The sequence below is a fragment of the Moschus berezovskii genome, chromosome 8 (assembly GCF_049115385.1).
Source record: "Moschus berezovskii isolate FMDL1 chromosome 8, NW_MosBer_1.0, whole genome shotgun sequence".
Classification (NCBI taxonomy): domain Eukaryota; kingdom Metazoa; phylum Chordata; class Mammalia; order Artiodactyla; family Moschidae; genus Moschus; species Moschus berezovskii.
Window position 1 is genome coordinate 102149896 of NC_142467.1, and position 13522 is coordinate 102163417.

The 13522-nt window shown below is 44.9% G+C and overlaps 1 protein-coding gene across 9 annotated transcripts in view; it reads right to left on the bottom strand.

The window, feature by feature from the left end:
- LOC129558017 (adhesion G protein-coupled receptor E2) overlaps window positions 1–13522 on the bottom strand; it is a 76860-nt gene that overhangs the window by 39535 nt on the left and 23803 nt on the right. For 7 of the 9 annotated variants that reach the window (XM_055428762.2, XM_088839109.1, XM_088839108.1 and 4 more), the window contains exons 5-11: window positions 10262–10408; window positions 10129–10175; window positions 9938–10015; window positions 9345–9522; window positions 1323–1430; window positions 921–1141; window positions 552–731 (exon numbers count right to left, since the gene is read on the bottom strand). In XM_055428762.2, coding sequence (XP_055284737.2) covers window positions 552–731; window positions 921–1141; window positions 1323–1430; window positions 9345–9522; window positions 9938–10015; window positions 10129–10175; window positions 10262–10408 — 959 coding nt within the window. Of the gene's footprint in view, window positions 1–551; window positions 732–920; window positions 1142–1322; window positions 1431–9344; window positions 9523–9937; window positions 10016–10128; window positions 10176–10261; window positions 10409–11504; window positions 11590–11991; window positions 12045–13522 lie in introns of those variants that run through there. The other 2 variants (XM_088839110.1, XM_088839111.1) reach the window with 2 other exon arrangements.

The following is a 13522-nucleotide window of genomic DNA, read 5'->3' on the forward strand; positions in this document are numbered from 1 at the left end:
CTCCTGATGCGCAGAGTCCACTCATTGGAGAAGACCCTGATGCTGGGAAAGAATGAAGGCAAAAGGAGAATGGGACAGCAGAGGATGAGATGGTTGGGTGGCATAATTGCCTCAGTGGATATGAATCTGAGCAAAATCTGGGAGATACTGAAGGACAGGGGAGCCTGTCATGCTATAGTATATAGGGTTGCAAGGTATGAGACATGACTTAGCAACTGAACAACACAAACAGATGAGAAGGAATGCAGGCAACCATTGGAACTGAACCTGGTTCTCTGCTGCCAGAGAAAAATAAAACACTACCTCAGTCCTACTGACACCAGAAACTGAAATCTGCCAGAAATCAGGGAGTTGGGGGACAACTCCAATTTACTGGTGAAAGGTTTATAAGACTTGTAGGAACCTCAACAGAAAGCTCATCTGAACCATGACTCTGCTAACTTGAAGAAACTATGAGATAATAATAAATTTATGTTTCTAAAGCTGCTGTGTGTGGGGGAATTTGTTACACAGCAGTAGCCCTTGAATGCTGCTTCTCTGAGGGTTCTCACCTGAACACTGTCGTGGGCCATGAGGACGGCAAAGATGCTGAGGTGGGTGCAGTGGCAGGTGGCGCTGTTGTCTCTGGTGCTGGTCACCCAGCAGCCTCTGGTGTCCCAATGACCACTTCCATTCTGGCCATGCTCCCAATAAACACAGTGCACCTTCTCTCTTGGCCCAGGGGTCACTGACTGTGTTAACAGGAAGAGGAAGTAGGTGTGAGTTCAGGGTTCTGTTGCTCAGAAATGCTGATCCAAAGCTGGCTTGTGAAGAGCTTTCCTAAACAGCTTATGCACCAATGGCGGAGCCCCCGAAGCCCAAGGCTGGGCCCAGGACTCAGGCCTGTTCCACACCCACCACTCCATCCCACCTGGACTCACATGTTGGAAGACAAAGGTGACTGGGGACCTGAGGTTCTCAGTGTCCTTGTTGGTGATAAAGGCAGATATGACATCTGACAGCAGGATGTGGGAGGTTTCCTGCAGCAAACCTCTGTGTGTCTCATGTAGAGTTGTTGATTCCTCAGCATCCAGGACCAGAGGAGCCTCAGCCAGGAATCTGTCCATCCCTGGAATGGACAGGAGGCCCACCACAGCAGGACCTGCAGGACAAGGCTAAGGTTGACATTTTGCAGTGCCCAAAAGGATCTCTTCTTCTACAGATGGACTGTTTCCTTTTGACCCACCATACCCCACAATTCCTTTTAAACTTCATATCCCATTTGTCATATCCTTGGGCATTTTGACACACAGTGAAGACTTACCCACTGTCTCAGCCATTACCTGAGTCACCAGAATCATGCACTGTATCACAGGTCAGCATCATCTGTGTCCGATTCTGAATCAAGGTGATATTCCTGTAGCTTGGCGCCTGCACCTCCAGTGACAGTTCTATGAATTGTGGGAGTTAGACTAGTAATTGTGATTGTTTCAATGGCTTTAACACCATGCTGTTCAGTTGTGTCCAACTCTTTGCAACCCCATGGACTGTTTCATGTCAGGCTTCCCAGTGCTTCACTAACCCATGGAGTTTGATCAAATTCATGTCCATTAAGTCAGTGATTTCTATCTAACCATCTCATACTCTGCTGCCTCTTTCTCCTTTTGCTTTCAATCTATCCCAGCAACAGGGTCTTTTTCAATGAGACACAGATATACTATATAAATGTATGTATAGTATACATACATTTATATAGTATATCTGTCTAATTATTATGGATGAAAAATGTTGACTGCTATATCAGCAAACAAAGGATTCTAGGGTAATCAAGCCATCAACCATTACCAACACTCCTGATTGTGAGACTGAGGGAGCTCAGGAGGGAGCTAATCAGCCATCCACAGCCAAGCCCTCACACTGCAGCCACGCACAAAAGTGCACCTGAGGGGACTCAGGATGGGAAGGAGAAGCTACCGGCCCTGGGGACCTAAGGTGCATGGAAAAGGAGTGATTTCAATAAGTCCCAATGCTTGCACCTTGCCATCTGTAGAAAAAGTGTTAAATTCACTAACTTGAGACATCTGCTTTTCTTTAATTAATGGTAATTCTTAGATGTTCCAACTATCTGGTTTTTGTTGTGAAACTTCTATAGATCCTGGCCCATCCTCTGTCTCTGAGGCTTGAAGTCCTCAGAAAGTCCACTGAATAAAGCAAAATACTCAACTTTCAGGCTGTGCATTTTTTCAGACATTATATTGTGATCATTATTGGACATGAGTTTGGGCAGATTCCTGGAGATAGTGGAGGACAAGCTAGCCCAGCATGCTGTAGTCCATGGGGTCACAAAGAATTGGAAATGACCGAGTGGCTGAACAACAGTTATTGCAATGTCTACCTCAATAATTTCATTCAGGTAATTTAAAATGATGGCATAACAACAGCTAAAGTTGGTACAATCTCAATTTTACAAGCTTATTTAGCAAGAGTGAAAATAAAAGTCTATTAAAAGTGGCTACAAAGATAGGTGGTTCACAGTGGTTAATGTTTCTGTAACTGCTGGTAAGGCTTACATAAGATAACTATATATTAGGCTTTATTATATATACTCTATACCATATTATCAGAGAAGGCAATGGCAAGCCACTCCAGTACTCTTGCCTAGAAAATCCCATGGATGGAGGAGCCTGGTAGGCTGCAGTCCGTGGGGTCGCTAAGGGTCGGACACGACTGAGCGACTTCACTTTCACTTTTCACTTTCACACATTGGAGAAGGAAATGGCAACCCACTACAGTGTTCTTGCCTGGAGAATCCCAGGGACGGGGGAAGCCTGGTGGGCTTCTGTCTATGGGGTCGCACAGAGTCGGACACGACTGAAGTGACTTAGCAGCAGCAGCAGCATACCATATTATATATAGTATATATCAGATATACATTATGTGAAATGTTATTATGTGTACCAAATAGTGGTATTATTTTATATGACATAACATTACATAACGTAACAGATGAGAAATTAAAAGATGCTTGCTCCTTGGAAGAACATCTATGCCCAACCTGGATAGCATATTATAAAGCAGAGCCATTACTTTGCCTACAAAGGTCCCTCTAGTCAAAACTATAGTTTTTCTAGTAGTCATGTATGAATGTGAGAGTTGAACTATAAAGAAAGCTGAGCACTGAAGAATTGATGTTTTTGAACTGTGGTGTTGGAGAAGACTCTTGAGAGTCCCTTGGACTGCAAGGAGATCCAACCTGTAAATCCTAAAGGAAATCAATCCTGAATATTCATTGGAAAGACTGATGCTGAAGCTGAAACTCCAATACTTTGGCCACCTGATGTGAAGAACTAATTCATTGGAAAAGACCCTGATGCTGGGAAAGACTGAAGACAGGAGGAGAAGGAGATGACAAGGGATGAGATGGTTGAATGACATCACCAACTCAATGGACATGAATTTGAGCTAGCTCCAGGAGTTGGTGATGGACGGGGAAGCCTGGTGTGCTGCAGTCCACAGGGTTGCAAAGAGTTGGACATAACTGAGCGACTGAACTGAACTGAAGTATAACACTACACATAATATTTGTTATACATTATAATGGAGCTTCCCTGTTGGCTCAGTGGTAAAAAAAAATGGCTTGTAATGCAGGAGATGCAGGAGATGTGGGTTTGATCCTTGGGTCAGGAAGATCCCCTGGAGGAAGCCATGGAAACTCACTGCAATATTTTTGCCTGGAGAATCTCATGAATAGAGGAGCCTGGAGGGCTACAGTCCACGGGGTCACAAAGAGTCAGAGAAGACAAAAGCAACTTCCCACGCACATACATGCATGATAATGGTACATATAGATATGAAAGCAAGCAGAACCCCAAACCCTGCCCCCCAAGAACAGTGATTCTTCCATTTTCCCTGCCTCTTGTAGGAAAGCTGAAGTTTCCCAAGCCTCTCTGAGATATAGATGATCAGACTGAAGCAGTTAATGATTAGAACAATAGAGTCACAGAATCTTTCTGTGTCTGATGCATATTCCTGAGCTGTTTTGCAAATACTATAACTGCTACCAGAGGGAAAATGCTAACTGCATGATGACCAGACTGTAGCTATGACATAAGCTGTTCCATCTATGGCTAGTAATATTCCAAGAACTGACCTCAAGAGAATAGGATTAACAGTATTGCTCTTCATAGTCTACATTTTTGGGGGCCTCAAAATAATTGTAGCTTTCTCTGCTCATGTTTGTAAGTGAGCAACTAGATTTATCTTCAAAGTGATGCTACAGACCCCCGCTGACATATTCTGGTCAAACATGTCCCTATGTCAGCATGAAACAATTGCAGAAGATTAACCTTCACCTCTTGTCCCATAGAAATGGAATGATGTCTAACGATAGAAATTAGTAAGCAGCTCTTTAGCCCTTTCCTCTCTGCCAGTTTCTATTCGCTTTAAAACTGACTTTATGAGGTTACATAAAGTAATCCTTATGAAATTACACAATGAGATTCATTATGTAACACTGAACTAACTCCTGACTTGTGCTTTAGTGAATACACACAATACCTTGCCTAACCCATTTTGATTCTTTCCTCAGATTAAAAGAAGTAGGAATGAAGAATTAGGTTAAAGTATGATTAGCTCTCTACCCCCAGGAATGCCCTGAACAATTCTCCAAGCAGACCACATGGATGAGATATTTAATACCATCTGAAGAAAGATCATGAGGAGTCAGCCAGCTTGCATGTAATGGAAAATGATGCAGAGCTTAACTTCCTGCCTTGATGATTCACTGAGATTCTTTTCCTTTTTGTCCTTTAAAAACTACCATTGGTTTAAGTTGCTAAGCTGTGTCCAACTCTTGTGACCCTGTGGACTGTAGCATGCTAGGCTCCTCTGTCCATAGGATTTTCCAGGCGAGAATACTGGAGTGGGTTGTCATTTCCTTCTCCAGGGGATCTTTCTGATCCAGGGATTGAACCTGGGTCTCCTGCATTGCAGGCAGATTCTTTACCAACTGCTACAGACCCTGCATAAAAAAAATACCAAGGCTGACATTAAAAAAAAAATGATACAATGCCATTTGCAGCATCCAGGATGGATCTAAAGATTGTCATACTGAGTGAAGTAAGTCTGAAGGAGAAGGAGAAATATGACATCTCTTATATGTGGAATCTAAAAAAAATGATACAAATGAACTTATTTACAAATCATATACAGACTCATAGCCTTAGAAAATTAATTTATGATTGCTAGAGGGGAAGGATGAGGGGAAAGGATAGTTAGGGAGTTTGGGATGGACTTGTGCACACTGCTATGTTTTAAATAGGTAACCAACAAGGACCCACTGTGTAGCACAGGGAACTCTGCTCAATGTTATGTGGCAGCCTGGATGGGAGAGGGGTCGGGGAGAATGGACATGTATACGTATGGCTGAGTTTCTTTGTTGTTCACTCAAAACTTTTACAAGACTGTTAGCTGGCTATGTCTCTGTGTGTTAGTCGCTCAGTCATGTCCGATTCTTTGTGACCACATGGACTGTAGCCTGCCATGCTCCTCTTTCCATGGAATTCTGTACACAAGAATACTAGAGTGGGTTGCCATTTCCTTCTCCGGGGTATCTTCCTGATCCAGGGATTGAACCAAGGTCTCCTACTTTACAGGCATATTCTTTACCATCTGAGCCACCAGGGAAGTCTGTTAAGTGGCTATAGTCCAATATAAAATAAAAAGGTAATTAAACAAACTAATAAAAGAAACAAACTGTCATGGCTGAACAGAATCTTGGAAGCAGGTTGTGGGGATGCAAGGACACATCTTCTCCCAAGATTGCCAATCTGATTAAATTCCTTTCTATAAGCAGTTGCCTCTGGAGTATTGGTTTTTGAGCAGTGAACACAGAACTTGAGTTTGGTAACATGTACACCATCTGCATTTAGAGGATTATTAGAAACTATGAGCAAATTACTTAACTGTAGTATAATCTCTGACATATATATATAATGCTAGTGCCTGACTTGGGCTTCCCTTGTGATTCAGCTGGCAAAGAATTGGCCTGCAATGCGGGAGACCTGGATTCGGAAGATCCCCTGGAGAAGGGAAAGGCTACCCACTCCAGTGTTCTGGCCTAGAGAATTCGACGGACTGAATTGTCCAGGGGAAGCAAAGAGTCGGACATGACTGAGCCACTGTCACTTTCAGTGCCTGACTTAAGCTTTAATTGTCCAAGCTTTCATTTCAAAGAGGCACCCACTTCAAATACAATTAACACATTGCTGGTCAGGGGAGAAGGGGACTAGAAAAAGAGGCCACCTCCCCTTTCTGAGGCTCCTTTGTTTTAGCAATCTTCATTGATTTCAATAACTGACCACTTATGTTGCTTGCTCTTCTCTTCCCATACTTTAAATTCTGGGTCTTCTGTTTTAAATTCACCAAAAAGAAGTGATCACGCCCAAATCCTAGGCCCCCACCCTCCACCCTCCATGGCAATAAAAACATAACTCCAGGCCCCCCTCTGTCTCCCCCTTGTAATTTCACTGTGTGGCTTCAAGCATGCTATGCCATTTAGGTGCTTTGAGTATTAGCTGCCCTGGACTCCTTGTATGGTACCCTAAAATAAACACTGCATTTTCCTTCACCACAATCCAGTTTCAGTAGGTTGGCTTTACTGCAAGAGGGGGAGGGGACTCAAGTCTGGTTAGGTAACAGAACCACGAGGACCAGTCCAACCACAACAGTGATTATGAATAGGGTGAGACCAGCACAAGTAACAATCTAGATGAAATGGACATTCCTACATTGGAAGGACTGATTCTAAAGCTGAAACTCCAATACTTTGGCCACCTCATGTGAAGAGTTGACTCACTGGAAAAGACTCTGATGTTGGGAAAGGTTGGGGGCGGGAAGAGAAGGGGACGACAGAGAATGAGATGGCTGGATGGCATCACCGACTCGATGGACATGAGTTTGAGTGACCTCCAGGAGTTGGTGATGGACAGGGAGGCCTGGTATACTGTGATTCATGGGGTTGCAAAGAGTCGGACACGACTGAGTGACTGAACTGACTGACTGACTGACAGTCACACAAGCTAAAGAGTAACTGAAGAAGCAGAAAATCTGAACAGACCTACAACTAGTAAGGAGACTGAATAAGAAATCAAAACATCTCCAAATGCGAAGCCCAGATTAGTATTCTGCCAACCATTTAAGGAAGACTTAACATGAATTTTTGTAAACTCTTACAAAAAATACAAGAGGAAAAAACACAACTGAAATAATCCCATGAGACCACCATTACCCAGAAAACAAAACCAGATAAAGACATCACAAGAGCATAAAACTATAGATCAGTATCTCTTATGAACATAAATGCAAAAATCTTTAACAAAATATTAAGAACAAATTTACTCAAGGAGGTTCAAAACTTGTATACAGAAAACTACAAATGATTGTTTAAAGAAATTGAAAGCCCACGATAAGTGGAAAGACATCCAGTGTTTATGGATGGGAAGATAATATTTGAAGATTGAAATATTCCCCAAAGTGATCTGCAGACTCAATGAAATGCTAATAATGCTATAACAGCATTTAATTAGTTTTTGCAGAAATGGAAAATTTCTCCCCAAATTTGTCTGGTATTGAAGAAACACAATTACTCAAACAATCTTGAAAATGAAAAGCAAAGTTGTAGTATTCATCTTCCTGATATCAAAACTGACTACTAACCTACAGTATTCAAAACAGTATGATATGTCATAAAGATAGACATATAGACCACCACAATAGAATTGAGAGTCCAGGAATAAACACATATGTCTATGGTTAACTGATTTTCAACAGTGGGTGCCAAAGCCATTCAGTGGGAGAAAGAACAGTCTCTTCCATAATATCTGGCTATATACCAAGAAAAAAAGGCTATTATTGGACCCCTACCTCACACAATACACAGAAATGAGTTCAAAATGGGTCAAAATGTATATTTAAAAGCTAAAACTAGAATGGAAGAAAACATAAGGGTAAATCTGCTTGATCTTTGATTTGGAAATGGATTATTACATATGACAACAATGCACAAGCAACAACAGAAACAATAAATAAAGTGGACTCTATCAGAATTTAAAGCATATTTAAGCATATGTCCATCAAAGTGAAAAGATTATGAAGAAAGTGAAAAGATGATCTACAGATTGGGAGATCATATTTGCAATTCACACATCTCACAGAGCCTACTAGTAGAATATATGAAATATATTATATATATAAAGAACTCTTACACACACACACACACACACACACACACACACACACACACACATATATATAAAGAACTCTTACAGCTCAATAGTCAAACGCCAAATAACTAAATTTAAAAATAGGTAAATGATGGAGATTCTTGGCTGCTTAGTGGTTAGAACTTGTGCTTTCACTGTGGTAACCTGGGTTCAATCTCTGGTCAGGGAATTAAGATCCTGCATGCTGCATGCCATGGCCAAAAGAAAAAAAAATAGGCAAAAGGACTTAGTAGATAGACATATTTCCAAGAAAGATACAAAAATACTCAACAATGACATAAAAAATTATTAAACATCCTTAGGTACTAGAGAAATGCAGATTAAACCAAGATGCAATCTCTCCTGACAGCTACTAGAATGGCTATAATGAAAGAAAAAAAAAAAGGAAGCAACAGGTGTCACTGACAATAAAGAGACTGGAACCCTTGTACATTGCTGTTGACAATGGAAAATGGCGGTCTTGTTTTGAAGCCATTTATATTTTATCATAAATTCTTCAGTATAATTATTTCCTTTTCTGATACTTCATTTTACAATGAAAGTTTAGTTTTTCATTTGTTTTTAACATTTTTTTCTCTCTGTTTTTCACTGAAGTACAATTAAACTAGAATATTATAATAGTTTCAGGTGTACAATACAATGATTTAATATTATCATACATTACAAAATGATCACCACACTAACTCTAGTTACCATTCATTTCCATATATTGACTACATTCCCTATGCTGAACATTGTTGGTGGTGGTTTAGTCACTACGTTGTGTCTGACTCTTGCGATCCCCTGGACTGTAGCCCTCCAGGCTCCTCTGTCCACAGAATTTCCCACACAAGAATACTGGGGTGGGTTGCCATTTCCTTCTCCAGATTCTATACCTTACATGCTCTTATTTATTTTACAACTACACGTTTGTACCTATTAATCCCTCTCAACTATTTTGCCCTTAACCTTTTATTTTAATTTGTTTATGAGATTAACTGGGAGATATAAGCATGGTCACTTTGCTCTAGTGGGATTGGAAGAGCAAGGAGGCAGGGAACAAGCAAAGCAGGAACCTGCGGTCAGACTCAGGTACTGACTTACCTATGCCTGTGGATGAATTGAAGGTCAATGGCCCTTTAGGCAGTGCCTTGCTCACCACTCTCAGGACATTTTCCAGGCCAAAGAGTAGGTCAGTGACCACAAAGCGCTGCTCTGAGAAGGGCAGGGTTTTCAGGTCCCCGGGGGTCTTGAGCAGATCACCCATCTCCTGTATGAGGCCCTGGGGGAATGGGGACACAAAGCCAGTAGCCCTTGTATCTGAGAGGCTGTATGAAGGTATGAACCAGTCACAGAGAACAGACTAAAGAGACTGTCTGGGTGATACAGGTGGTACTGGTTGGGATTCCCTGGGTGATTTTTGCCCCTGCAATCCAGCCACTCAGAGGTCAAGCTTTTTCATTAGTGTCAAGGATGATGTAAACCCAATATCCAGAAACAGGGAAAGGAAAGGGCATTTGTAGGTGCGCCGTGGTGTTCAATAGTCACTACACGTGTCCACTATTCCCACCTACCCTGTGGGAGAGGCAGAGCCTTGGAAAGCTCGCCTTTGTTATTGGGGTCTCCCCTTCCAGACCAAAGTTTCCCAAGGCTTCTATGGGATGCTTCCACCTGCCTCCCTTGGGTCCTGCCCTTACCTGAACAGTGTTCAGGACAGAGGCCGACCTGAAGTTTCTGTCCAGATCCTGGATTCTGTTAAAGAAGTGAGAGAGCGCCTGGGGGAGAAGACAAGGTGGTCAGAGAGCCTCATGTGAGTGTGGGAGCTTGGGGGAAATGAACGGGCTTTGCAGAGAGATTTCCTGCTGCCTGTCCCTTTGGGGCCACTCACCTGGCTCTTGATTCCAGGGGGAGCAGTCCAGGTGGGGAAGGAGATCTCTGCAGGGGACAGGTGAGCGACTCATTAGGTGAGGCAGTGTCTGTGTTTGCTGTGGGCAGGTCTTAGATCAGGGCAGCACAGGTACCTTCGCAGATGGTGGTCATCTGCTTATCCTGGGATCCGGCCTTGGGCACCCAGCCTTGGCGGCAGTGGCACGTGTATGAACCCACAGTGTTGACACAGACGGTGGAGTTGTGACACCGATGCCGCCCGGAGCTGCACTCATCCACATCTGGGGACAAGACGGAGGAGGTCAGGCTCTGCCTCAGCCCTGTGAGGCCCCTGTCCTCCCTGTGCCCCTCTTTTATTTCCCATTTAAGTTCTCCAGGAGGTAATGCCACCTCCTAGAATCAAGGACAGCACATCCTTGAGTAGTGGATGCTGTGAATATATATAGGAAGTGTGTAGAGTTCTGACAGACAGCAGATGAGACAAGAACAGCTTGTGAAAATACTGAAATATCCTCTTTCCTGTTGGTAATTAGCCGTTGCCTGGGGTCCCTGGGAGCCTTCTGCTTGGCACTCCAGCTCCTTCTCTAGGATCCCCCCGACCCCTCCAAGATCTTTTCACATTTAGACTCAAAATACTTAACACCTTACACAGCAAGGGACCCCCAGGGATCTTTCTGTTTGGTTTGTGTGGGTACCAATGAGTATGTGATTAGATGTTTTGTGTGTGGGTCTCCAAGAGTATAGCATCTGAGCTCCAGGCCTTTACAGACTGTGCTGTTTGGGTCACTGGGGGACCCAGGGATAGGCTTCCAGCCAGTGCGACAGCAGCACTCAAAGCTGCCCATGAAGTTGAGGCAGTGGGCGGAGCTGTGGCATGGGTTTCTCCCAGAGGTGCATTCATTCACATCTGAGGAAAAAGCCAGAAGATCAGAACTACACCGCTTCACTCACTGCACCCATTCTTCAAGCCCCTTCTCAGATTTCTTAGTGTTGTGCTCTGAGGACACCCTCTCTCTGCAAGTTACCTGGCCTGCTGGGTTACAAATGTGTGATAGCATTTTCTAATGTAAAAGTTCCATAATCTCAGATCCTCCCTGCAGGGTGGACAGGGACAACTTTGTGTGTGCAGATGAAATCCCAGACCAAGCTGAATCCCTTCACGTCTGGTGCAGGAGACTCTGTGGGGGCACCTGTGATGCACTTCTAACCAGGGAGGCTGTAGCACTGATCATGACCCACGTGTGATGTGGGGGGGTGAGGGGGAGGCACCACTGCCATCTGGAGCTGTATCCCTGCCTTTATTAGAACAGAACTCAGAGGATCAGTCTTGTCCAGCCCAGGTCTCGCAGCTCCTCACTGTCTTCACTGAGAACACACCTCTCCTCATAATACTGCTGCCTCTTCATTGCCAAAGCTTGTCACGGCAGCTTCCCTTAAGATGACTCCAGCTGGGACATTGTCCCTATTTTTAAGAAGAAAAATGAGGCAAAGATAGAAACTGAGTCATGAAAGCTCGACTCCCCCATCAAGGCTTTTACTCACATTCTCTTTAGCCCTGGACTGAGGTTCCCCCTCTGAAAGCCAGAGGTGATATCTCCCTCTGATCCTTTGTGACAGATGAGGAAGGGATGAGGTCTGGGGATGTTCATGGGGGTGGGGAACTTCACAAAGAAACCCCAGGCTCAGAAGTTTCTGCTGTCTCTCTTGCCTGTGGTGGGACCATTCAACGAGGTGATCCTTGGGCAGGCAAGCCCTTGATGTCACAGGAACCTGAGTCTTGTCTCCCTCCTTCTTGGGGTCCCTGAACCATCTCAGCTCTTTCCCCAACTTCAGGCCCACCTCACACTGTCTTCCGAGGGTCTACCTGTGCTATGCCTTGGGTCCTTTGGGTTGAACTCCAAGCTGGGTGGGCACTGGCAGGTGTAGCTGCCCTGAGTGTTGATTCAGACGCTGCAGCCTTTACAACCTCTGGTCTGTGCTGACATTTGTCCATGTCTGCAAGGGAAAGGAGAGCCCCGTGGATGCCTGCGGCTGTGGACAACATTCCAGCCTGGGTGTCAGCCATGTTTCTCAGCATAGAAGCATCTAGAAGGGCCCGCTCTCTCTTCCTTGGTGAGTGGGGGCCTCTCCTCATTCATATGGAGTTATCCTATGGATGAGCATGATGACCCAGAAGTTCTGTTGTCCAGAAGTGGCCCAAGTTACCCAGTCTGCCATCTCTGACTCTGTGAGCCTCCCTGGGAAGCTCCCAGCTGGGATGAGGGCATCACAGCTGCCTGTGTTCCAGGCTAAAGATTTGGACAAAGGCCTGGGTGGGTCTTCTTGGTAACCGAGTACAGCTGTGTTCCTTGAGCAGGGCCCATCTTGGCTCCCAGTGATGCACTTTGTCCTGACTTCCCCAGGGTGAATGCTGCCAGCTGAGTTCTCCTTGGATCCTGCTGACCCTGGCTGGACAGCACTCTTCTGTCCATGCTAACTCTGAGACTCCAGCTCCGTGGACATGGATGAAGACCTGCCCCTGAGTCATGCAGCTCAAGGATGAGGCTTGTGGGCAGTTGCACAGAAAATGAGGATGATGATAAAAAGGCCAGGGCCACCCAAGCAGTGGGCACCAGGCTATGCTGGACAGTGGGTTTGATGTCTGGCTAGTCAGCTTAAGGGCTGTGAAGGTGCCTTTATCTGATTCCCATGAAGGCATCCACCAGACTGGCAGGAAGTGATGAGAATCCACAGCTGAGCAAGGCTCATGATGGGCAAGGGCGGGGTGGCTGGAGCAGGGAGCAGGTGCTTATGGGTGAAGGGTGGCAGATGTTTCTGCCATTTTGACATTGGCCTCCCACTAGAGATGTGGACATGTGCAAACTGCTGGGTGGGGCTCAGCCTCCACCTTCCATCCTCACATGGTCTGGGTCACTATGCAGCCTGTGTTGACCTCTTAAGTAGAGGGTCAGACCAGAGGAAATGGTCCCTGGTGACAACTTATCATTGAGACCAGATGGAAACCTCTTCACTTACCTGATACTTCCAGTGGGTTGGGGGTTGATGTCACCTCGCCACACCTCTGACACAACATCCTCCCAGGCCCCAGTCATCAGAGATACCTCAGGTCCATGAACTGATATTATGGGAGAGGGTCAGATGGAGCCTTGGGTGGGGAAATAAATGGAAGCTGAGCAGTTGAGATGTTGCGTCAGGGTGCCAGGAGGCATCTTCTCTAGGCAGTTTGCTGGCAGGGTCAGTGATGGCTGGGGACAGTGGAGCATTCCTTGAGTCTTCCTCTTCTCACATTTCTGGATGGGGCCCCAGAGTCCACCACAACCCAGGGTCTCAGAGGCCCCAGTGGGGGCAGGTCTTCTCCCAGATAGCACCAACAATGGCAATGAGGACAGAGAGTG